The sequence below is a fragment of the Gadus chalcogrammus genome, chromosome 23 (genome assembly GCF_026213295.1).
Source record: "Gadus chalcogrammus isolate NIFS_2021 chromosome 23, NIFS_Gcha_1.0, whole genome shotgun sequence".
NCBI lineage: Eukaryota > Metazoa > Chordata > Actinopteri > Gadiformes > Gadidae > Gadus > Gadus chalcogrammus.
In genome coordinates, this window is record NC_079434.1 from 13,435,578 (window position 1) to 13,462,765 (window position 27,188).

The following is a 27,188-nucleotide window of genomic DNA, read 5'->3' on the forward strand; positions in this document are numbered from 1 at the left end:
GGGTCTGCATTGAGGTTGAACCATTTTGGATTACTTAAGAAAGATCTTTTGTTGTATGTTTGTGTGTGTGTATTAGCATGTGTTCCTGCTTGTGTTATGTATTTATCTATAGTTATGTGAACCTTTTAAAGTAATTTGCTTTTTGTGGCTTGTATTGTGACATGTATATTAACTTATCTTGTTTTATCTTTCATACTATCAATCAACTTCTTCTGATATTTCTGACACAGTTGCAGTCAGGAGTTGGTGATTCACTGTTTGTCAGGGTTCACTCTGTAATCACGAAGAAAAAAAAAACACGAAGCAGGCCCTTTTCAAATCTTTATTGCTCCATACAGTTCACGTGCTGTCGCAACCCAAAAGTGTAAAAACATAATGCACCAGTTCACCTGATGCCGTTTCCCAACTGCTAATTGTGTGAGACGAGCATAGGGTTAAGATTAACATAGTTTATTTTTTTTATTTTTTGCCGGTCTCTTTTGACATCCTTCTTTGAACAGCCAGCTGTAATGTGGTTGAGCAGCGGTGCTGGGAAGCACAATGCACATCAAAATACAGGTGCGGGGTCGGGAGGACGAGCCCTGCACCTTGTGGGCGAGCGGGGGTTGATGTGTGGTTGACAGGTGGCGTGACAGTGATTGTTGCGTCAATTCATCATTGAACCTGGCACGGGATCAATCGCTTTACTCGCACCTCCGCCGTCGCCGCAAAAGGACGGGGCGATCCAATTTCTGACTGGCAGCGCATTGAAACGGTAACCTATGACAATATTAATCACTACCACAACAGCAGGATAATTCCCACATGTAATTAGTCTACATTTTAATTCATAGGAAAAAACTCACACTTTTCTAAACTTGGTTAATTATGTACTTACACTTAATTATAGTGCCCCCCTCCCGCCCTCCACCACTGTCACCACCTTCAGGCCCCCCCCCCACCCCCCCTCTTGATTTGTTTTCAGTGCCGCATATGGAAGAAAACATATTTATTTGGATGGGGGAATGGGGCCGGGGAAAGGGGGGGGGGGGGGGGGGGCTCCACCTGGGGAAGGAGTAGCGAGGGGGGGGGGTCTCTGTTGAGTTGCGGCGCGGCGTCTGGTAGGAATTTACTGGATTAGCTCACGCACAAAATGTGAGACAAACCACATTGTCAATCACCCCCGGGGCAGCAGCGAGAGAGGTAAGAGCTGTCAATCAAAAGAGGAGGGGGTCCTCAATCGTCCCATTCACATGGACACCCCCCCCCACACACACACACACACACGCACACAAACCCCCGCTGACTGCTCTTTGACATGTTACCATGCTGGGGCCACAAGGATGGGTAATAGGAGAGAGAGAGAGAGAGAGAGAGAGAGAGAGAGAGAGAGAGAGAGAGAGAGAGAGAGTGAGAGAGAGAGAGAGAGAGAGAGAGAGAGAGAGAGAGAGAGAGAGAGAGAGAGAGAAGTAAGAAAACAGGCTCTCAGATCTTCTCTCTATCTTTCGTGCCTGTCTGTCCTCAATTTCTGGAGCTTGAAGTGTAGGGTGGAAGTGTGGGGGTTTTAGGGGGGGGGGGCATGGGCTTAAAAGGTAATGACAGCGTTTGTCGGCAGACGTTGCCATAGCTTCGAGAAGGGGGTAACTGTGAAAAAGAGTTGTGGAAACTCGTAAGGAGCAACAATGATAAGGGGGGTACTGGGGTGAGGAGGGGTGGCGGGGGGCTGTAGGGGGGGGGGGGGGGGGGGTATCCCTGAGATCACGTTGCCTAGCGCTCAAAGCTATTCACAGTTTCGGTTTGCGCATGGCTTTCATTTTGACAGATCTGTAATATTTGGTTGCATCCCCACGAAAGACATACAGAGACCCACTCCGAGACTCATCTGGTTTCCCCCCTTCCTGAAACGCACGAGGAAATCCACCCCGCGCTCATCAATAAAAACACAACAACACAATACACGACGGCGGGAATGACGTCGGCCCCAATCACGCTCGGTAAAGAAGCAGGCAGAAATGGAGTAATCTACCCAGGAGAAAATGGCTTCATCCTCCAAAGAGGACCCGACGCGTAGGAAAGAATGAATAAGCCGTTACTCCTGCTGTTTGTCGTCTTCTCTCTCTCTCTCTGCCCCTCTCTCTCCCTCTCTCTCTCTCTCTCTCTCTCTCTCTCTCTCTCTCGCTCTCGCTCGCTCCCTGCTTGTTTGGTATTCCGTGGCGGGCGCCGGGCTGCGAGAGAGGAACCAGGAGTCATTGGTCTTTTGGCGGTGGCCCTGACACCACGTGCCCCCGAGTGTGGACTCCTCTGCCTCTGCGATCTGATCAGCATCTTTATAGTTTGTCAGCCTCGGGGTTCAATTTTGGCTTGGATGCTTTTACAAATGAACGCAATCACTGGTGAGCCCTCGCATCCTGATTGCATCGCGAGGAAGCCCGGGTGTTTGGGGGGGGGGGGGGGGGGGGGGAGTGCGAGAGACAGAGAGAGAGAGAGAGAGAGAGAGAGAGAGAGAGAGAGAGAGAGAGAGAGAGAGAGAGAGAGATAGCGAGAGTGAGAGAGGAAAGTTTAGTGGATTACCGTGTCACTTGAGGATGGAGCACAGACACGCAAAGGCCGACCACGGTGGCAACGATGGGGGGGTTGGCGACCGTGTAACCCCCCCCCCCCCACCCTCTCACACCACCCTTCTCCTCTCACCACGACCACCACCCCCACCTCCGGCCCACTGCTCCTTCCCCCCTCCCCTCCCGGACTATTGGCACTCGCCGCCGTGTACTCCGTCTTATTCCGCTAAAATAATATAATTGTCTCCCGCCTTATTGCTTGTAAAGCCATCTTGTGTCCGCGGGCCATGTGTGTGATCAATGTAGTCGCTAACAGAATCAATTCTTCCTGGAATACCTCGCCGTCTGCGAGATGATCCCGGGAGGGGGCTGCGGCGGCGGGGAGAAGGAGATACCGTGGTACCCTGGATTAGTTTAGAGACTTGGACCCTCCTGTACATGCACACACAAACACACGCACACACACACACGCACACACACACACACACACACACACACACACACACACACACACACACACACACACACACACACACACACACACACACACACACACACACACACACACACACACACACACACACACACACACACATGATACTGTGGCATGGGGCCCAGTTCATCATGTTGTTCTGTGAGTATGTGTGTGTGTGTGTGTGTGTGTGTGTGTGTGTGTGTGTGTGTGTGGTGTGTGTGTGTGTGTGTGTGTGTGTGTGTGTGTGTGTGTGTGTGTGTGTGTGTGTGTGTGTGTGTGTGTGTTTGTGTGAGTCAATATCAATATTGTTATACTCATAGGGCAATCTAATGCAATTCCTTCTACTTAAAACTGGAAGAGAATGGTGTAAGATATTGTTAAATATTTTGTTGTTACATATGTTCAGTACTACTGCCCCAATAGATGAAATGTATTTTGTAAAAGATGGTGTGATAATTATTTTTGATAGTTAAGTTCAGAAAACATAAAAGGAAAAACAAATGTGTACGCTTGTTTCATGGAAATATTTGCATAATTATTTGAAACATAAATACACATTAATCATTATATCGAAAACATTGCTCACTAAAAGATTAGATTAGTGGGCCCAATGAGGTCGACCAAAATGAAATAACGTCCTGTTGCCATTCGCGCTCCATTGCTCCCTGTGAGCTCTCGATTCGATTTCTAAAACCTAACACAATGATATAGGCAAAACTAAAAACTAAGTCAAGTCAACGCATAAACGCAGTCAGTAAAGTACCTGGAGGGGGGAAAACCAGACCGAAAGGGGGCCGAATCTGGCAGGTCCCATTTTCCAGTAGGTCGCTCCGTAGAGGAATGACAATGGCCGGTGTTCATCTTCGTAACGCCCAGATAGTTCCACCACAACCATAGCGTTTACAGACCCCGCAACCACAAACAACACAGGAATTTAAGCAAAAACGTCTCTCGTCAAAAGAATGATTGACGTTTACAGCATGTTGGGGTAATATGGCCAAATGTTCTGGCTTTACAAGACCTCAGTAAACATAGAACTCGCCCTTCCCAGCGTGGAGAATGTCGCAGGAAGCACCAGGGCCTATTGAGTTACTTTTACCAGCCGGCTTTATGCAAATCCACAAGTACTCCTCAGAAATGGTTGCGCGGTTGTTTAGTCCAGTGGCTTTATTCAATTTAGGGGGAAACAGTATTTCCAAATTGTTTTCCTTTGGATAATATCGTTGCCGTGATTGAGTTATGCGTTACCACATTTCAGGCCCGATTCGCTCCGTAGCGCTGCACGTTTTCTTTTTTCTTTGTTAGCCTCTACCTCTACCTGAGAAGTGGAGGAAACCGCGCAGAGGAGAGACCTGTTTTGAAATCCTTTCATTTCCTCGGTAAACCACATGGTATATTGATGGATAAGGGGACGTATGTGCTTCCCACTTTCAAACACCTTGAAGTCGTCTTCTTCATCTGCCCATTCTTCCCCTCCCTCCTGTTTGTTTCTACTCCACTGCACTTTACTGCTTTCCCTCACTCCCTTTTATTGTCTCTTACCTTCTTTCTCTCATTTCACTCCCTCCTTCTCTTTTTCTCTCCATCTTCTCTCCCCCCGCCCCCCTCCTCCGGCCTTACAATGTATTAACTCACTCTTTCTCTCTTTCTCTCTCTCTCCCTCTCTCTCTCTCTCTCTCTCTCTCTCTCTCTCTCTCTCTCTCTCTCCCTCCCTTTGCCACGGTCCACTCGATGGGTAGCACAGGAAGTGAAACTGTAACACAGAGTTCACTGGTAATTTGCCACGGTCACGCTAACCAAACAGGAAGGAATCTGCAACTGATTAGAATTCTTCCTCCTGCAATAATAGTCGTCGTCCCCCCTGTCCCCCCTCCCCCGCCCCCCCTTTGCCCCCTCGCCCCCCATCCCCATCCCAGACCAAACCCCCTCTCTGAAATTAATTACATTCGGCTGTCTATTCCCACTATTGGTTTTCCTGTTTGGTAGCCGCTTTGTAAAAGGGACAAAACCCGAGACAACAAAGCCTGGCTAGCTTAGATTTAGTATTTCTTGGAGAATAAGTCATAAAGGGCTGAGGAACAAGAGGGTGTGGCCACTCAACTACCATCTAGCCAGATCAGTAGGTGCCGAAAAAACGTTTTCATGAGTCACACGGCTAATTTTGGTGCATTAAAGAAACACTTCAAACGCACACCTGAGAGACAGAGGCAACCACCTCAAAGACGCTCTCACACACACACACACACACACTCTCACACAGACACACAGAGCTAACATACCTAAGGCACAATCATGTGCACAGTGCACAAACACAGAATTCTCTCTCTCTCTCTCTCTCTCTCTCTCTCTCTCTCTCTCTCTGTCGGGCCCTCCCTCCTTCTACCAGTCCATATCTTCTTGTATTATTAATGTGAGATTGCTCCAAAGATGAATTAAAAGTAAACAATACAGAGCAAATAAATAGTACCAAATAAAGCTGTACAACCCCTTTAACTCTCAGTCTTAGGTGTGTAGATATAAATAAATAGACAAATAAATTAAAGATGAGCAATTGAAACGGCCTTGCGTCACCTGGGCATGTTCTGAGAAGTTCACAGATGATGCGACAGAAAGAATAAGAGTATAATCTGAAATGTATCTGTTTGTTTGCGTGTGTGTGTGCGCCTGTGTGTTAGAGAGAGTGCGCATGCATGAGTGTGTGTGTCTTGTTTATGCACCTGGACAACTGTTACATCTGGCAGTATTCAAATATATATTTTATACATTTTTTATATGAATAATTATTAAAATATGTGCATGTTGTGCTTGTGGGCATGTTTGTGTTGATGTGTTTGATATGTTTGAAAAATAACATGGTAAATGTCATGTGTCTTCATCTCATCTTCTTAAAGAGAGAGAGAGAGAGAGAGAGAGAGAGCACCCGTAGATGCATGCTTGGAAAATAAATGAGTGCTTAACAATGTTTTTGATGTCCTATATTTAAATGTGTATGGTTACTTACATTACTCCTACTTGCCTGCTCTCAGCACTATAATCCAATTGATATGGAAATGGAAATTGAAGGCTCGGTTTCGTGACAGAGTTGAAGGAGAGAGCAACACACACAGGTTTCTCAGGTTGGCTCCTGCCTGAATGTAGCGGAAAACAGATTTTTCTGGGATCCTATACATTTTTACTGTAATGGTTAAAGCCAAAATGACACAAGCCACTTAAATTGTCACGATGAAACTCTCTTGTTTTATATCAATGAAAGCAGGGTTGATGATGGACTCCTTTGTGTTTGGGAAATGAGGAACTATTCCCAATTTTTGAATAGAGAGAGACTGCAACCATATCATGTCAATGTGAAATTCTTTAATTCAATTTTTCTTCTTTACCCATCAAGTAGGGTTGATAGTGTCAATAATGGAGAGGCTTAAAAAAAGAAAGTAAATTGACAATTATTTCTCAGATGCTATATTTTTGGAGAAAAGAAAGAAGAAAAACAATCAAAAGGTTATTGAAATAATCATATATAAATTATGACTAAGATATATTTAAAACTACAGTAAAACTAAACTATGTATTTTTTTACTTGAGAAAAAGTTGTACCGTCATACATGAAAAGTAAATGTAAAGCAAATGCGTACTATACAGAATTTTACCAAAAGAGATCTAAAAAACATTATTCTACGTTTCAAAATGTTTTTATTGGTTTGACCATATTTACACTTCAAAGATAACATGACAATTACACTCCAGCTGTATAAATGGGCTGCACAACACAATCCAAAAGCAATATATCCAGCAAACATAAATTCACTACAGGCTGATTAACTTAAAAAAAGTTAGACTCCACAAAATCTCCCATGCAGCGACCATCTAAACATGACATTATTTTTGTCTAGACAAGTCCATTCCTGAAAAAATGCTGGTTTTACTTTTCTCTTCTATTTTGTTAATCTCAAACAGCATTTAAAATCATCACTTACCAATTCCCCTCTTTAGCCTTAACAGCCATAGTGTGTTGTCTGTCATTGGGGTTGAAAATTGGTGGAATGGGCTGGAAATTGGAACCATTGAGGCTGTCGTCCTGGAGAGAGAGGAAATCAAAGTTAAATGAGATCATGCATGCCAAGAGAATGTTTAACCAAAGGGCATAAAGGAAGCGAGAGATAACCGACACCAGGGGAGGAAAGAGAAAGAAGAAAAAAAACAGCTTTACGTTGTGCATCTAAAGAGGACTTTGTTTTGCTGTATCTTGGAGTAGCGTGCTTGCTATGTGTGTACATTGTGGTTAGGGTGTGTGTGTGTGTGTGTGTGTGTGTGTGTGTGTGTGTGTGTGTGTGTGTGTGTGTGTGTGTGTGTGTGTGTGTGTGTGTGTGTGTGTGTGTGTGTGTGTGTGTGTGTGTGTGTGTGTGTGTGTGTTAGTGTTTGCAATAATTGTTGGGAGTGATGAAGCAGCAGCCCCAATAAAGATACATTTTAATCCGTATGTCCGGTCAGTGTGTGTGTGTGTGTGTGTGTGTGTGTGTGTGTGTGTGTGTGTGTGTGTGTGTGTGTATGACTCAGTTTGTGTACGCGTGTGAATTCACAGAACACAGTGTGGCATGAGCATTATTTAACTTGTGTAATTATGTGGAGCTGTGTGTGTGTTTGTGTGTGTGTGCGCACGCTTGTGTGTTTGCGTGTGTGCGCTTGTCTGTCTGTTTGTGTGTGTGTGTGTGTGTGTGTGTGTGTGTGTGTGTGTGTGTGTGTGTGTGTGTGTATGCGTGTGTACATGCATGTGCGTGTGTTTAGGGATATGTTTGACCCCTAATCAGGTTTCTGAAATGTTTGATGTGGGGCACAGCGCACTATTAATCACAGGCCTGTGTGGGGCTCCAGTGACGCAGCTATTTCCATTAACGAGCTCACTTCAAGCGGCGGGAAACCCTGCTCCACCCTGTAGGTTACGGCGGGCATGATGGACAGGTCGCTTCTTTGTTGTTTACCAGCAGAGACGGGAGAGACGACAAACCAGACCGCAGAAAGACACATGGAGAGAGACAGAAAGATAGCACACACAGTAGGAAAGGGGAGTTCCCCAGGTTTCCTTTTTGTTGCTACAGGGCAAAACACAAGCGGTCAAGGTACAAAAAAAATAAGGATTTCATGCATTCCTTTATCTTGATCACCTATGTTTTGCACTTTGGACGAAAGGAAACGGTACATATGAAATGCAGAAAAATGAACGGAACGCCATTTTGGTGTGAGAAATAATAATCTTCAGATTAAATGCATAGATAGTTTTACAGGTTTCAAAGCAGCAAACCCAAAATAACACATTCCACAGACAAGGGACAATGTATGTTTTTAACAAATTATATCCAAGTGTATCTGCATAGACTTTCAATGTGGCTGTTGGAGTTCAGTCTGAGCTATAGTGCATCGTAGCTGAGGTGGTACAACTTTCCACATGTGTCTAAAGCTGACCAATCAGCTTGACATTTCATCACGGCACCTCAACGGCCCTGCATGCACGGGGCTCGTGGATCGCGGTTTCGTAGCGGCCTGCGAATGAAGGGGTGTCTGGATTATGTTTATTCAATAGATTAGTACTCCTAGCGAATGGTCAATGTCCCGATGGGACATTAAAAGGAAAGCAAAGGATCATGGGAAGGGTTGTTTTGACGTGTCCAAGAAGTGTCCGGAAGAAGTGAAGCTGGATGTAAGGGGGGTCGAGGGAATTAATGACACATACACACACACACACACACACACACACACACACACACACACACACACACACACACACACACACACACACCCACAGGCACACAGACACACACACAGACACACACACTCACGATTGGGATGAGTCATGTTTATCTGGAATGGCAGGAAACAGGGTGAGAGAGAGAGAGAGTGAGAGAGAGAGAGAGAGAGAGAGAGAGAGAGAGAGAGAGAGAGAGAGAGAGAGAGAGAGAGAGAGACAGACAGAGAGAGACAGAGAGAGACAGAGAGCAATAGTAAGAGGAAAAGGATAATTAAAAAAAAAAAATGTTAATGTTGTGCCAGTTCATCGTTTTATCGTTCAACACTTAGCAATACAAAGCAATACATTGTATTACTTTTGTTAAAATAGATGTGTTTTCGGTCTGGTTTATGGTTGCTATGATACTACTTCATTCATAAGGTCACTCTCCAATGTAAAGAGACAATTCTCATTCAAGGAGGTTCAGTAGTTTATGATCAGGCAGTAGGTACGGGTGTATTTACAACCCCAAGCACGTCCCGCCTCCCAATATCCACACTAAAGTTCCATACTATTAAATGAGCAGAACACCTGTGTGTGTGTGTGTGTGTGTGTGTGTGTGTGTGTGTGTGTGTGTGTGTGTGTGTGTGTGTGTGTGTGTGTGTGTGTGTGTGTGTGTGTGTGTGTGTGTGTGTGTCTGTGTGTGTGTGTGTGTGTGTGTGTGTGTGTGTGTGTGTGTGTGTGTGTGTGTGCGTGTGCGTGTGCGTGTGTGTGTGTGTGTGTGCGGTACCTGTTTCTCACTGTGGCATCTGGCGCTAGGCTGTATTTATAAAAGCTCCCAATGAAACACTTGCACAAAGAATATCAACCCGGAAGCAATATTCTTTCTGCAAGCAGACACTAGTTCAAAGACTTGTATTTTTTCTTTTCTCCCCTCCCCCGCATCCATCCCTTACTTACTGTGCTGGCATCTAGTCAATTTCCAATTTGCTTAGACTTTTACATGACATTTTACTGACTTTGTTGTAACGTCGGAGCCTGGGGGCCAGTGGGTCATATACGATTATGTGCAGCAAATGACAAGCATGCGATATACACAAAAGCTAGGTTTAATTGTGTTAATAAGCATAACATGACACAATAATGTATGGGTCAACTGCATAATTGAATCCGTTTGGGCCATTGGCTTTGCAGTGCATTTGCAGGACGCATGTTTTCGAGAAGTACAGAGACTTTTATGTTGTTTCCCCCCTTTCTATATCGCTGAATAATTGAAGTGACGGAACATATTTCGACCACAACTGGTAGACTGGTAAAACATTTTCTGAAAATACATTACAACGTAGGAGTAAAAGGAAATGTCTAATGTGTCGTTGGGAGTGAGCAGAAACGCAACTTAAGAGTCCAATTTCCTCCCCGTGTCACTTTCTATCGCCGCAGAAGTCAGGTAGGGAGCGAGCCCAGCAAAGAGGCTTTTGTCGACCTGACTCAAGCGTCGCTGGTTCTCCTGACCGTGTGTAAAGCTGACATCTAGTTTCCTGAATGAAGTCATTTCCTCCACAGACGACTTTTGCACAAACACTGGGCTAATATCCGCAGAGGTCCCACCCCCCCGTCCCCCTGTCCCCCCCTCTGTCTTTCAACCCGAACGCCCCTCCAAACCCCCCCGCTCAAGAGGATACGGCTAAAGGCAGACATTCCTGCAAATTAAATTTCACTCCCTTTATTGTGGGGCATAAATAGAGAGAGTCATTCACCATGGTTAACTCTGAAGGCATATTACGTTAACTAGAGTTTTATCAGTCGTTCCCCGTGCCATTATTCACGACAATAACAATTCTGGTGTGCGCGCGCCATGCGCCGGCCCTCCCTTTGTGTCTGCGAGCCACCGCCGAGCGAAGGCAAGGCTACTTATTATGAAAAACAGTGCAATGATGAATGCGTTAGAGTGGTCCAAACTTAATCTAAACTGCATTACATGTTGTTTTGAATATACCGCCCTGCGCGGCACCCCATCTTTAATGTACTATCAAGTGCGCGGCAACGGCAGAATTGCTTTAGTGTCAGAACATTTCCCAAGCAGTGGCAGGAGAGGCTTTAAAACACTGTCTGTGAGAAATACAAAATTTATGAATACCCCCCACCCCCTACCCCCTGCCTACACCCTCCACCACCACCACCACCAGCTCACATCCCCCGCATGATTTATGTGAAATAATAATACACTATTTAATGCTTAAACATAGCTAGGAGCGATCTCTGGCTATCAAGATGTACAATGGAGTAATGGTGCTGGAAGACGAATCACCTCGTGGACTTGTGATGCTTGTTTAAAGGTGCTCAGGCAGATATATTAAACTATATGTAATTGTACACTAACTCTGTGCTGTAGGCTGAGGCTGAGGCGGACACACAGGAGGAGGGCCTGGTCAGGATGCAGATGGAGTGGTGTAATCAATTTGACTCAGGCATCAGCATTCACCGCAGCGGGCGAGAGATATATGTATGTATATAGGGAGAGGGAGAGAGAGAGAGAGAGAGGGAGAGAGAGAAAGAGAGAGTGAGAGGAGGCAGGCATGGAGACAGGTCCTGAGTTGGAATGGAGTGTAATCTCGTTTGGAGTTTGGGTCTTAAATCATTGTTTTTTTCCTCCTCCTTTTTTTTTTTCCATAACCCTGTGTATAAATAATCTAGCAAGTATAAAAATATATATATAGTTGAATGTATTAGAGCCAATAACATGATGTCAAAACGGAATGGAAAAATTGAATATTAAATAGAACATGAGGGCAACAAAAAATGAAAACCTCATCAGCCGCATTGAAGTATTGCTGTGTATCAATATGGAATTCTACAAACGTGTGTAGAAGTGTGGTCTCTATACTGTAATCTACAGCATTGGTACAGCGCATTCATTCTACCATGAAACACCTGGTGGGTCAGCTATCAGGAAGTGTCAGCCACCACGTTCTTCCCTGAGCAGGTTGCCATAGCCATGGCTGATGCATGATTGGCTGATGGCCTCGTTTGATTTGACTAAACGCTGAAGAAGACCAAACTGTCCCGACCGGATGATTGGAGGCCTTGGCTTTGCCCCCATCACCAGGTATAAGGTAAACAAACAGGGTCATTATAATGGTAAATGGGAGACAGTGTGGGATGTGGCTGGCTCACCCAGGATGTGCCGGGGAGACGGGAACAACAGGCGTTCCCGTAAGCTGCCTCTCATTTTTGTTCGAATCAAACCAACCCCTGTCTCCAGAACCTAGCCATGCCAGGAAGAACACACACATTCACACATGCACGCAAACGCACAAACTCATACACGCACACGCACATTCACAAATGTGCACACAAACACATACACACGCATACGCACTTACTGTACATATGAGCAGATAAAGACACACACACACACGCACACACACACACACACACACACACACACACACACACACACACACACACACAATCCCATACTGGCATGCAGGTGCGAGTGCAAATCCCCTCATACATACAAAAACACACAGGCGTGCAAACTCTCTCTCTATTGCGCTCTCTCTACCTTTCCCACACACATTCACACACATCATCAGACACACACACACACACACACACACACACACACACACACACACACACACACACACACACACACACACACACACACACACACACACACACACACACACACAGACCGCAAGTCCCCTCCCACCTCCATCCTGGTGTGTTTCACGTACAATTATTGCTACGGTGATCCACAGGTGTTGAATTCTTCTGGCAAGCCATAAAACATGATATGCATGATTTGTGCAGTCAGCCAGGTCTATAATTTCATTCTCCTTTTCTTTCATTTTCCCTTCCTGGGCCACACGATCCATTCCCCTGCTTTATGAGAGCACAGACACCCACCCAGAGACTTTCATGAAGATTACATGCCCTGTGCCATGGGGGGTCTGACAACCCAACAAGCCAACTTAAGAGCCGTGTCCAACCCCAAAAAAATTATATATATATATATATATATATATATATATATATATATATATACTTTATTTGAATATAGGTCTGAATATTTGAAAATGCTTGAGGTTACAGTACATTCCCAGAATCTTTTTCTTTTCCTGATCCAAAATAGAATACCACATTTATGAGAAAAAAGAGGATATCTACTTTTTGTCTGTGTGTGTGAGATCTATCTTTGGTATTGTTATCGACTATTTCAAAGATATACCACATTTTCTTCATGAATATATATTCCATCATTGTCTCAACCCTGCTCTCACTGTGCAGAGTAAGAGATCGGATCTAATGTTGGAGTTGGGTAAAATAAATAACAACCTCGCATCACATACGTTCCTCACATGTGAAGCATGTTCACTTGTGCGCCCGTCATGGCAAATAGTTTGTTTGATTGCATTTCTTTCTTTGCCTCCCCTTGAGCTCACTTTCAAAGAGGGATGCTTCCCCCTCCTGGCTGCTTCTAAAAAAGGCCAAAGAAACCTTTATGCAACTTTCTTGGAATATTGTGTGTGTGTGTGTGTGTGTGTGTGTGTGTGTGTGTGTGTGTGTGTGTGTGTGTGTGTGTGTGTGTGTGTGTGTGTGTGTGTGTGTGTGTGTGTGTGTGTGTGTGTGTGTGTGTGTGTGTGTGTGTGTGTGTGTGTGTGTGTGTGTGTGTGTGTGTAACCGGTGTAAAAACAATGTTCAAAAGCCTAGGCCTGTGTATGACATTGTACAGATGTAATGTAATGACACATGTGTATGCGAGATATACAACATTGTTGAATGGAATGCTTTTTGCTGTGCTCGTTTTATAAGGAGTGACAGCTCCAACGGTCAACATTCATGCTCCTCAACTCTGATACTCTCAAGCTCAAACTTATCATACGGAAACTGGATTATTGATTTTAAACCTTCACCTATAGGCAAGCGTGTGAGCTGGTCCAAAGTAACCCGAGACGCGTTCACATGTCATCGAGACTGAGCGTAAGGTCATGGGAAAGAGATTATTAGCTGTCAAACCACTGAAATTACGTCCAAAAGTGTGTCTGTCTGGTCTTGCTTTGCGAAAGGTTGAATGACACCTTCCTTCTGTCTTGTGTCTGTCAAGACAGTAGGCCTACTACGATTAAAAAATGTAATCAATTATCATTTAAATTCCATGCCGAAATGTACCGCATGTTATAGTCAAACTAAATGTTAACAATTCACAACAATATTTTGATCATGTCAACAGAGTATATGTTCTCATTATCGGAATTGCAACGAGGCTGTTTCATTTTAACATATAGATCATTGATGGGTTCTTACCCACAATGCCCTGCTATTCCCCTTCATGACAGATGATCAGATATAGAGTTTTTTAGATATCAGATAGATATCTGACTTGATGTCAGAGAATGAATGAGAGAGGTGAATCCGACAAACGTTGCTAGTTTGACCAATGCGTCCACACCCCTGTCACTAGTAAAAGGATGGAGGCGTGGTGCCACAGGGGGGGGGGGGTGGGGGGTGAGCAAGAATGGTTGTGGAGGGGAGATTGGACGGGGGAGGGGGGTATGTGTGTGGAGGGAGATGGGGATGGGAAGGAGGGATGGTGGGTTTAGGGGGGGGGGGGGGGGGGGGGTGGGGGGGGTTGAAAGCATCAAGCCAGCAGATCAAAGAAAATAACATGGGAGAGGATATGAGTGCTTTGAGAAGTAATATAGGCAAGATAGCATCTGTTTTCCGTAGCATGCGGGGGGATTGAAGACAAGCGCAGGAAAGAGACAGTGTAGAGACGGGGCCCCCCGTTTAGCCCCGGATAAGAGCGAACACAAATGGGTTATTAAGAAACCCTCAATGTAATATCTAGCCCACATTAAAGTGTGCTTACTAAAGACAACTCAATAAATGACTGGGTAAATAAGCATCCGTTTGGGGGGGATATTGATATTTATTGAAGTATCAGTGAGGTACTATGTAATTATTGGATTACTTTAGTAACTCGCTAAACATACTAAATGGCAAACTGCTAAACACACCTTTGAAGCATTTTGCTCAGACACATCTCCAGGAATCTCTTAGAAAAACATGCTTTGAAGCACATTTGCAGTTACTTGTATTTTGTAAACCTCCGCCGTGTAGAATATCCCTCCCTACCTAGATTTAAGTGGTCATTGTGCTTGTTTAAGCTTTATTTAAACTACTGTCAGGCTTTTTTTCAGTACCAACAAACATACCAACAAAAAAATACCCAACCCAACCTAACTCATTAGAATAAGTCCACACTATATATATATATAGATAAAATAAAGCTTGTTTAATTTGTTCCGTTGTGCAAAGATGTTGTATCTTGTAAAACTAAAACAAAAAATGTTCGTGAGTTAAGGATTCAAAACCCATGCCGGACACTGATCGCATAGTACTTTTTGAATATGATTTCCTTGGACTCCATACTATATGAAAGGCATTCATTGGTCCCGCTTCCATACGAGTCTCTTGAAGATTGAATAATGTCTTCTCTGATCCGTGTAGCGTGAGGCCACATTGAATCCAGATTTTGCCCTTCAATTCTTTCTCTCTCTCCCTCTCTCCCTCTTTCATACCCTGTTTTTCTTGCTTTGGGTCTCTCCCTCCCCCTCTCTCTCTCTCTCTCAACATCTCTCTCTCCTCCTTTCTCTCCCCCTCTTTCTCTTTCCCTCTCTCTCTATCTCCCTCCTCTCTTTCCCTCTCTCTACCCCTCTTATTTATTGTAGGTCCGGTGGGGTGTGCTACAAAGCCATTACCCGCACATATGTACCTTTTTGAATAATCAATAAATAATTATTTTATTATTTAATAGGATCTTTGGGGAAAGGAAATGGGTTTCATTACATAAATCCATCACGCGTGATGAATGGGCATATACTTGTAAAGTTGCATAGTCGGGTGGGTGGGGGGACAGAGAGAGGAGGGGGGGTGGGACAGGCCTGTACAAGGATACCTGTGAATAGTTGAGTCCCCCCCCCCCCACCCAACCCTCCCACCCCTTATTCAAGGTTGTAAATATGACGTTAGTGTCTCTTTGGGACTTTCAACCAGAGCGCATTGGGGACGCGGTGAAGGGGGGGGGGGGACTGTAAATCCAGGGGGACTCATTAACCTTCGGCCAGCGCCGATCCTGGGCCTCTGCGTCAGACTCCCTCCATACTGAACCCCCCCCCCCCCCCCCCCACACAAGCAGTGGACCGGTATAGATATATATAAAAATATATATATATAAAACAACCACCACTACGGCTACAGCCCGGGCCGAGGCGCTGCAGACGTCCAATTCCAAATGAGTTATTAACGGAATCTTTTGAATGGATGGAAAAAAGTGTTGGCCGGCCATTTAGCGTCATAAAGGGCCGGGCAGGGCCGGGCGACGCAGGCCTCCCAGGGACAGGAGGCAATACCATTACAATCAAATCTGAGATGGAAGAGGGATTGAGCTGTCCACTCTGAATTTTTATATTGTCGGGGTGGGGAGGAGGAGGAGGAGGAGGAGGAAGGGGAGGAGGATGAGGGGAGGAGGATGAAGGGGGGGGGGGGGGGGGCGGGGAGGAAATATCGCCAGCCTGGAGTGCATTAACCCCTGGCTGAGGAAGGATGGCCGAGAGAGAGAGAGAGAGGGGGTGGGGGGGGCAAAGAGGAGGTGGGAGGAGAGGGAAGAGCTTAGCAGATACTTGGACTAAGAGATAGAAAAAAACATACAAGTGAAGGGATTCAACAGAGAGGGACAGGGACAGAGAGAGAGAGAGAGAGAGAGAGAGAGAGAGAGAGAGAGATGAGAGAGAGAGAGAGAGAGAGAGAGAGAGAGAGAGTGTGTGTGTGTGTGTGGGGGGGGGAGGGTTGGGAAAGAAGAAGAGGTTTTGGAAGGGATATTATTATAAGGGGAATTATAAACTAGATGACAGCCAGACCAGGTTGGATAGATGAGGGGACAGAGAGAAGTCATTTTACAACTGAGAGAATTGCATGTGTTGTGAAAAACATAGAGAGAGAGGCAGAGAGATGGATATGAGACTTTCTACTAAAGTGGACCAGAGTAAACCATGGATTCTTTGTCACAGGTTGTGGGAGAGAAAGGCCACACACAATAAACCCTTCTACTTAACCAAACCTATCCATAAACGGCATTATATTTTCTCTAATTTCGAGTTTAAGATAACACAATATCTACACAAAGCAAAAATCTACACAATTAAACATATCCTTCAGATCATCAACAGTCGACGTTTCCTTTACTGACGCTAAGCCTAGTCTTTTCCACACTGCTCCTTTCCTCCTGCTTTACCACTAACTGCTAATGTTCGTCTCCTCGACAGGATATAACAGTGAATGAGCAACCGGAACGAGGATGTAAAAAGTTTTAGAACGCAGCTAATGCAACCACTTAGACCTGTATGGTTGACGTATAGGAACGCGCCATGGCTCTGTCATCACAATCAATTGACTTTTAGCACACACCTGCTTCTAAACTGAAATGAGCAAGTACAAGTAGTTTTTTTTGACGATTTAGTCAACACAAAATGGACCATTCAAATGAGGTAAGATTATGATCATCATCCACGGCTGTAGATCACCTGCATAAACATGCGCATACACATGCACCAAGTGAAATGCTGTTACCGGCATAGGCTGTTTTGGATCGTGTAACGGAGTATACGTATTTAAGAAAAATAATACAACGAATACTATACTTTGTAAAGAACATGGAAAGTATATTAAGATGTAAAATATATAAAGGTAAAGATGTAAACTGCTCAGTGCACGCCCGAAAGCGATCGAACCGACCAATGATAGCACAGGTCAGAGTTCGGCTGGAGCGGAAGTTGTTGGCCGCTGCCACTGCTGCAGCGAATGAAGTGCTGCTGGTTGCTTTGAGCGAACACATTCTCTCGTGTTTTGAATGCTTTGTGATGGACTGATAAACATGGATGACTTTGGTTCGGGGGATCGATGAGCTCTGACGTTCGGCGACATGACATTTGAGGCGATCGCCTCTGCAGAAGAGGATACGTGACTATAAAGAAACCCCGGAAGTGCTGTTGAAGGTAGCCTCGCTTTCTCACTCCGGAGGACAACACCGCGTTAATACTAAAGCTATTAAAAAAAGAGTTTACCCACCGATCAGCAAGTGTCGCTTATTGAATAGCAGACAGCAAACTATTGAAGCAGAATGTCCAATTGAAATGTTATCAGCTTGTGGAGAGTTGTAAGAGTCGGTATCCACTAGCCTGGCTAACGTTACTTATAGCAACATCATAAGCTGTCGCTGCTGCTGCCAAACGTCTTGGGCTGATCGAACCTGAATCAAATGCTTCATGTACCTATTATGTATATATTCCAATAAAACCATGACCAAGTCAATATTGTTTCCACGCCATATCGATACAGGGGCATACATGCACCGCAAAAGGACTCTCAGTTGTATATGTCATTATTTATTGGCCTTTAATTAACCCTTTTTTTTATATATATATATTATATATTTTTCTATTGTGAGTCCACTGATGTCACATAAACTATGTTTTTACCATCTTTACATTACCACAACAAGCATGTTGGTACGACTCTAAACCTACTGAGCATAACGCCACAACAATCCTATTCATCCACACGTTTGTTTGGTTTCCTCCCCTCACGCCCCCAGCCCCCTGCCGCCGCCGAGACGATGAGCAGCATTGGCAAGTTCAGCCTGATCGGCTACAACGGCTCGCGGAAGCACCTCTCCATCTCCATCCCCTCCTCTAACGAGGTCATGTCCCCCCACATCAAGTCGGTGGAGGAGCTGAGGGTGCTGGGCATCAACCTCAGCAACTTCAGTGCCCCCACGCAGTTCTTCATCTGCGTTGCGGGGGTGTTCGTGTTCTACCTGATCTATGGATACCTCCAGGTAGGGAAGGAACACACGACATGGGCCATGCTGCAGTGCATGACAGAATAGCCTATTTTAAGTATTAAAGTGAAGTATTGGGATGAGCTGCATGTTGTTTCGTGGTTTCTTGCCGGGCTGTGGTATATGTGGGTATGAATCTACATATTTGCCAATATCACCATATCCGAGTATTGCCATAGCCCAGTTTTTAAACATTGTGCAGGAGATGGCTGCTTATAAACAATGGATAGTCGATGATTTTGTATGAAAAATGTCCTAATGGTCTGGTATTGTTGTTATGTACAAACAGACTTTCTATTGAGTCAAAGCCATGAGCGAATTACCTCGCGTCACTTATTGTCATGCAGTCCGCGCATATGGTTACTGTTACATTGGCCACAGTGAACATGTGGGGACCAAAAAGAGACTTGGAACCACTGTCGTTGACTGTTGTCTCTGTGTGTGTTTGTGTGCCAGAGAGAGAATGCGATGGAGCATCTAACCGTATGTTTCATGAGATTCATACCTACACGGCATGTGTTGTCTCATCCCCAGGAGCTAATATTTTCCGTAGAGGGCTTCAGGCCCTTTGGCTGGTACCTCACCCTGGTACAGTTTGGGTTCTACTCCATGTTTGGACTGGTGGAGCTCCAGCTCACACAGGACAAACGCAGACGGTAAGGTTTGTGAATTCAAATGCCTACGGCTTTACTGTAGGCTTATTATTATCCTAGGTTATAGTACGCGTTATGTCCCGTTCAATGTCTACCGCACCTGTATTGAACAGGGTTCATTCACTGCACACTGCACAAGGTGTCTCCGCAATTATTATAGCTAAACGTTGTTGTGCTCAATGTAGAACTATTATTTGTTTTTACTGTTTTTTTTTATCCACTTAAATGTTGACCTTGTTATTTCAGCCTCTCCTCTCAACTGGTCAAATCTCATTTTGAATCAGTCAACAATAATCTTTGTTTTTTTCGTTCATTTGTTGTTGTTTATTCTGCAATATCTTAACAGGATACCTGGGAAGACGTACATGATCATCGCGTTTTTAACAGTGGGGACCATGGGTCTCTCCAATACCTCTCTTGGTTACTTGAACTACCCCACCCAGGTCATCTTCAAGTGCTGCAAACTCATTCCAGTCATGATCGGTGGAGTTTTCATACAAGGTGAGCAAGTAACTCTCTGCATAAACATCGTTGTAACAAAATGCTCAGGGACACATTTCACAAAAGTCTGTAGTTTAGGGTGCGCTATTGCGGAGGGTGTGTCTTTTGTTAGAACAGGTTTAGTGGGGGTTGGATGACTTCCAGCCGAAAGGTTCTGTCCACAGGGCATGCTTCCTTAAGCCTGTGATTAACCTGCCAATTAATGACGTTACTTAATGTACATGAAAAAATGTACATGAAAAATGATCTATTAATAGACTTAATAGTGAAATCATAGTAAAAGGTTTCAAATCAGAGCAAAAACACTGGCACCTTTTCTAATTGATTCACCTTCCAGTCAACCCTAACAATGAAACGCTATTACCGAGCAAAGCTCTTAATAAGTGGGAATCATTTGGTTGTCGTGTGTCGCACCGGCTCGCCCGTTTTGTCGACCGAGTGGGAGAGCACCATTAAACCAGGACATCTGTGTAACCACGACGGCGCTTCTCACCCACGCACCTGTCCGCTAGGTCAGGCTTGTGTGCCTCGCTCTTTCCTATTTGCTTAGTATATTGGCTTGTGTGATCTCTTCGCTTATGGTTGATGTCAAAGGAGGGTGCAGCTCTGCCAACGCACAGAGTCCAACCTCAAAATCACTGTAATCATTATCTATTCTTGAGTTAAATATATGTTGGTTCTGTACACTGTTTTAAGTTAATTAAGAACTGGATTGTCTCATGCAATTCCGTATGCCTTCGTTTTCAGCGTGTTGACCATAACCCTGTTGAATACCCAGTTGTTTAAGAGGGGCAGGTTACCTTTTGAACTAACCTGGTCTCGTACCAAACTCCTTTCATCGCGCGTTGTTGCTTTAAGGCACCAGACACCTTTCAACCTTCCGTAACATTCTTTTTATCATCAGCGCCTTGTTTTTTTGGAGCACCAAAGCCCTTTCTCGCATTAACCTCCCTCGCCGCACCTCACTCTCCCACTGTCCCACTTTCATCCCGGTGTGTCCGTCTTGGCAACGCCTATCATGTCCTTGCTGTCAAACAGGTTTCTCTCAGCCTCTTTTTTTGTGATCCAGCAGACTGCTTATCACCTTTTTTTAATGGAGTCGGTGAATGGACTGAGGGATGGATGGATGATGGCTGGATCAACGAGTGGGAAGAAAGGGGGGTCGCTCCGGGGGGTGGTGCGTTGAGCAGACTGCGGGGGGGGGGGGGGGGGAGAGACGTTCTGTATCGGAGCGGGGGGTGTAGGAGGGCGGGCGGGTGGATGGGTGGGTGGGGATGATCTGTCTGATGTCAGGCCCTTCAAAAGCGAGCCGTTGGAATCAAAGGCTTGCCGTGGCCAGGCTGATGTCACCTCGTCAAACGGGAGGCTCAAGGCCGCCCTGCCTGTCAGTCAGACTGTTTAGGCGTTCTCCATCGCGTTGCGCGTCCCATATTGTGGGATCTTTCTTTCTTTCGCATTGATGTGGAACTTTCTTGTGTGATTTCAACATCTATTGAATGTTTGAGTTATGAATGGATTAATTACTTAAAAGGATTTTCAAGAGAGAGGGGTCCACCTCAGCCCAACCCCAGAATGTATCTTTATCAACACTTTCGGCCTTTTGTTGAGACCAATTTTTTTCTGTTTTTTTGCTGGTTTGTTTTTGCTTTTGTTTCCACGCTATCGGCAGATGACTGATCACTGCATCCACGCAGCTTGCTAGATCTCTTGTAGTTTGACAGTTGGACATTATTTTCCAAAGTTCCAGCCTTGGCAATAATATACTATCGATACAGTGGAAGAAAATAGTTCAATTTCAAGAACTTAAGAATTTAATTTGCATTCTGTTATCAGATGAACTCATCTCAGATTAACTCCAAGTCTGTCTGTGAGCCATTTTGGTCTGTGTTCTGAACACTATTATACAGAGATAACCAACATCAGTTGGGTTTAGCCCACTGCTCTTAAAACAACGGCCGTTCTCTGTGTTCCAGGTAAGCGCTACAACTTGGCGGACGTCTCTGCCGCTCTTTGCATGAGCCTCGGGCTCATCTGGTTTACACTGGCCGACAGCAAACTTGCGCCCAACTTCAACCTCACAGGTGACGTTAATTCCCTTTTTTTCTTTTTAATGAACAAAAGTTGTGCATCGAGTATTAAATGAAAGTTATTATTGTATCAAAGCAGGTCATTCTAAATTGCAATTACGTTTAACTCTATAAATCATTTGACACCTTGTCTTTTTAGGGGTTTACAGCTTGAGTACCTTTTTCAAACCAGTGGGAATCCAAACCCATTAATAGTCATTTTGTAGCCTGTGGGCAGAGCGCTGACTTTGTGTTCTCTTTGTCTACGGTACAGGTGTGCTCCTCATCTCCTTGGCGCTGTGTGCAGACGCTGCCATCGGAAACGTGCAAGAGAAGGCCATGAAGCTGCACAACGGATCCAATTCTGAAATGGTGACGAACGGCCCTCATCTCCCCTTTAAACATGCAACAGTGCTTCTTATACTGCTCCCTACATCACCTACCTGCTCCTACATTACCTACCTGCTCCTACAACTCACTTAAAGGGAGGTGCTCCAGTCCACAGACATAAGGGCACCGCACACACCCTAATTCACAAGAACGAAAATACAATTTATTTTATGTTATGACACAGTTGGGTCACACACTTGGGTCTTAGCAAACCGAGAGGAAGCTTCTTCTGTTTGCGGTTGGGACTGTTGAGGTTAATGGTTGGTTGTTTTCGTTCTGCTCTCCCAGGTGCTCTACTCGTACTCGATTGGTTTTGTGTACATACTGACCGGCCTGCTGTGCGTCGGGGATCTGGGGCCGGCGGCGGCGTTCTGTTCTGAGGTCAGTTCACTTTGACGTCATCGAAGCACTGGTTTCTGTGCGACTTTTATTTTGAAATCTGTCAAGTATATTTGTTTTTTTTTTGGTTTCCGCCAGCATCCTGTTACAACGTACGGCTATGCGTTCTTCTTCTCTCTGACGGGGTATTTTGGGATCTCCTTCGTGCTGGCCCTGATCAAGCTCTTCGGCGCCCTGGTCGCTGTCACAGGTGACTCGATCCGCGCTGTCCTCTTTGTCCTGCACAGGGTTCACCAGCAGTATGTTTTTGGGAAAGCACCGTCTTTTTAGTAACATGTTTTTTAGTACATTTCAGAGAGATATGCTTCTTATCACCAACGTGCTTGGAAACTTTAAAGCTTTGATGAAACGCTTTCATGTAGTTCAAACATCAAAGTAGGCAAATGGCGCATTTGCTTTAGAGATAGTCCTAAATAATAGCATTTATCAAATCTTTAAATGTGTCCTAAGATGGCAGAGGGTGAATTGAACGACTAGGAGTGCTTTGATGTGCGATTTCAGATGTAAAAATGCATGACCATATGTGAGCCTTTCCATAGTCATATTTTAATATGACTTCTACTGCTTCTCGCTCAATGAAAAGAGCTGTAGGGAGGGGGGCAGTGCTGCAGGAGCAACCACTGCATTACATGTAGATACACTTAAACACAGTGAAACCCCTTGAAACAGGCTTGATCTCATTGCTGTGTTCAATGCATGGCTATAATCTCAATGTTGAAGAGTTCCCATATTTGGCTGATTTGCTTTAAGGCGACCTAAGAGATTAATACTTTTAGGTCCTTCTTTAAACACACTAAATCTAACATTCACCAACATTTGGCACATGCAGTAATGTAGTAGTTCTTCTCCAGGGCACCACTTTTTTTAATGAAGCCCATACAAGGAATTTGTTTAGGAACTCTTTGTTCTTTTATACAAAGGTGGAACTTTTTTCCTATTTATTATTTTATTTACTTTTTACACATTTAGTCGAGGCGATGTATCCCCATTTGTATTCTAACCCAAACAATTTGACTGTGTGGCTCCTATTAAAATAAGTGGTCCATTCAAGCGGCTGAACTGTATCTCTTCCCCCCCCCTCCAATGTGCCCTGCAGTGACCACTGGGCGAAAAGCCATGACCATCGTTCTATCCTTCATGTTCTTCGCAAAACCCTTTACTTTCCAGTAAGTATGTCGGCCTTTTCTCTGACTTTGCCACCTCCTGCTCTCGTCTGTTTTGCCACCCCCCACCCCCCCTCCCCCCCACCAAAACCTTCCAGGAATCCTCATTTGGAGTCTGATTCGAACCGAAATCCTAACTTGGTTTGTTGTTGTGTGTTTTATGTCCTCAGTCCATTTTCAGAACCCGAGCTCTGGTGCTCTCTTTACTCTCGCTGGCTTTTTCCAGACGGCTCTGATTTCACCCCCCTTCACCTTCTCTCCATCCGCACGCACGCACACACTCACACACACACACATTGCATAAATACAACCAGGGCAAGCTCTCCTTCTCCTGCCAGCTGCTGTTCTGGGATAACAATCTTAATTTGCTGTAGTTGCTGACTTTGTCTGCTTTCTCAGACCCTCCTCACAACTATTGCACTTCTTCTTTAACTAGTTTTATTTTGTTTCTCGTTTCGACTTCTAGTCAGCCTATATGCACCTTTTGGATTCGTGTGTGTGTGTGTGTGTGTGTGTGTGTGTGTGTGTGTGTGTGTGTGTGTGTGTGTGTGTGTGTGTGTGTGTGTGTGTGTGTGTGTGTGTGTGTGTGTGTGTGTGTGTGTGAGACGCCTTTAAAAACATGAAACATGAGATCGTCCCCCTTCCTCTCCTGTTCAGGTACATCTGGGCCGGCCTGCTAGTGCTCTTCGGCATCTTCCTGAACGTTTACAGCAAGAACAGGGACAAGATGAGGCTGCCCTCCATACAGGACCTCCGCAGCTTGCTGCTGAACGGCAAGAAGGCCCGCCTGCCGTCCCAGAATGTCTAGACCCGGGACCGGTACCTCCAGGCCCACCCGGCCCTCTATCTGTCTCTTCATCTCTCTCAGGGCGTGTGCCGAAGACGGGCGGTATCAGCTCTTCACCACCAATTGGACATGGCCGACAGCACAGGACAGTCATTGAGTACAGACATTGTAGGAAGGTCTGAGATGTTGTACACACAGGAGTTTCCTGCCTTCTCATGGCTCTGCTTAGGCCGGTGCCCTCAATCTGCCCAAATGACGGATCAACCAACCAATCGGCAGATGGTATACGTGGTGAGGAGGGGACAAGTGGTAATTTTCCTCCAGTTCTGCAGCATAGGTGTTGAACGATGTTGCAAATAGAAATAATCATCGTCATACTTTGTTGGTTATCAACGGGCCCCATAATGAGTGGGCAGTGTATTTTTTTGTACTTCTCTTCTTTTATTTTTTTTTAAGGAAAGCCGAAGCATCCTGATGGAAACACTCACAAAATGGAGGACAATACGGATGCCATTGGAGATCCTGGAAGGCAAGCCAGCGCCTTAGCTAACCAAATAAGACATGATTTGCAACGGCCCTGACGGGTGCACTTTTAAAGCTTTGGTTAGCAACCGTAACGTCTGAAGGAACCTTTCGACCAAACAATGTACTTCTTTTATATTTAACATAACTGAGAAGAATGTGTGCACTACTCGTCATCCTCTATATATACTGTATGTATATAGATATATATATAGATATATCTATATATATTATCTCGATCACCTGCGTGTGACAGAATGGAGGACATTTTTATTTCATTTTTATTTTTAACTGTCTTGGAGAAAAGTGGCTTTATCTGTAATTTATTTGTGACAGAAAAAATGGAAGCCTAATCATCATGAAGATGTAAGGGGAGAAGTATATTTTTGTTCCCACGCCTCATCAACAATGTCAACTGCCATATTGCCAACAATTTATCTGGGTGTAAGGTTGTTGATCTAATGGTTGTTGATATTTTTACATTAAAGAAAGAAATTCACATTTATGTTAAAGTGTGTGTGTGTGTGTGTGTGTGTGTGTGTGTGTGTGTGTGTGTGTGTGTGTGTGTGTGTGTGTGTGTGTGTGTGTGTGTGTGTGTGTGTGTGTGTGTGTGTGTGCGCGCATTGGCGCGTGCATGACTAACTGACCAACACTTAAAACAACTCCAGAGAAAATAATTGAAGTGTTGCCAAAATGTGTGTGCCAACTGCCCCTGGCAAATTTGATTAGTGGTGCAGAAAAAAGATAGCCCTGGTAGTCCGAAAATAAACATTATTCACCAGATCTGGGCTCTCCTGATCTTCTGCCGTGTTTGAGAGGGAAATATAAGAGATGGAGCCAGTTCCGCTGGTTTAAGATCCAGTGAAGCAAAATAAACCTGCCTCAACACTTCATTTTTGATTTAAGAACCCTTTAAATCTTACCGAAGGTGATTTTGTGTGATTAGTTTGTCAAGGATGATGTTCAAACCTTACAGGCTTACTCTTCAACAAATTCACATTGATAAGTGGACAGGTTAGCCTTGTATTTGTGTATTTGATATTAAAGTAGGCCTCTTCAGCCTACTTTAATATCCTTGTTAAAGATGATCTGGTTAATGATGTAGCTGTAAAAATACTCAACTAAAGCCACTGCTGACCATCAACTGTTTCTCACAAAAAAAAATCATTGAAAATGTGGATAAGTTACATCCGAACCTCCCAGAAACTATTGATGTTGGACTGGCACAAAGTTCAGTTCAGTAAAAACGTGAATGTCTTTGCACTTGCCCTTGATAACACCAAGTCTCTGACTCTGTGCCCTCACCTCAGCACGGTGAAATGACAACGTTTTGCCAGGTCGGCAGGAGGCCCATCAGATGGCGAGTGTGGGAGGTGACCGTACCACTCCTATTAGAGGGGCCCGGTCATTACAGCCCTCCGCTTCCTGGCGGGAAACCTTACACCGTAGCCAATTAGTAATTTGGTATTTCATAAAAACCTGGCAGCTGACCCCCGTACCCCCATTCGTTCCTTCCAGGGGCCCCCTTTTGGCTCTAGGCTACAGTGCATCGCTATGCCTGCGCGCACACACACACCACACATACAACCGCACAGGATCGCTAAGTCTTTGTTTTGGAGCAAAAAAGACAAGGGCTGCACAGATTGGATGCCACATGAGTTAATTGAAAAGGTGGGGAAATGATTAGGGCCCATGTCTGTTTGTGTGTTTGTTCGGCCCCACACTGCGCTTTTCGTATTTCTCTGCTTGTGTCTGAAGGTGGTGATGTTGGAGGTGGGGGTGTGGGGTGGGGGTTCTAAAGTACTGTTTTGCCATGATGGATGAAGAGAGCAGTGTTTCATTGCAGGTTGAGAGGTCACCGTCCCTGGGTTTCCAAACATTACATCTCCATTACGCACACTTCGGTGCCGGCGCTTTACGCTACCTTGCTGCACCATGGGAGACGTAGTTCTTTATCCGAGTCCCCGAAAGGTCATAACGGGGAAGAGGGGCGCCCGATTGACCCTAGGCAAAGCACATCATTTGTCTTTAAGCACCGGGTGAACACACACACACCCTCCTAACAAATCAGACTG

The 27,188-nt window shown here is 44.9% G+C and overlaps 1 protein-coding gene across 2 annotated transcripts; it reads left to right on the top strand.

Annotated features, from left to right (window-relative positions):
• The first annotated feature begins 17,094 nt into the window (after positions 1–17,094).
• On the top strand, positions 17,095–25,615 carry slc35b3 (solute carrier family 35 member B3). 2 transcript variants are annotated; one of them, XM_056584636.1, is made up of 10 exons: positions 17,095–17,280; positions 18,387–18,629; positions 19,167–19,288; positions 19,632–19,786; positions 21,760–21,867; positions 22,127–22,224; positions 22,531–22,623; positions 22,720–22,831; positions 23,738–23,807; positions 24,462–25,615. In XM_056584636.1, the coding sequence occupies exons 1-10, from the start codon at positions 17,263–17,265 to the stop codon at positions 24,610–24,612; spliced, it is 1,170 nt and encodes a 389-aa protein (XP_056440611.1). In that variant the 5' UTR covers positions 17,095–17,262; the 3' UTR covers positions 24,613–25,615. The 2 variants fall into 2 exon arrangements, with proteins under 2 accessions (XP_056440611.1, XP_056440612.1); XM_056584637.1 differs by lacking the exon at positions 17,095–17,280 and adding an exon at positions 17,534–17,787.
• The last annotated feature ends 1,573 nt before the right edge of the window (positions 25,616–27,188 follow it).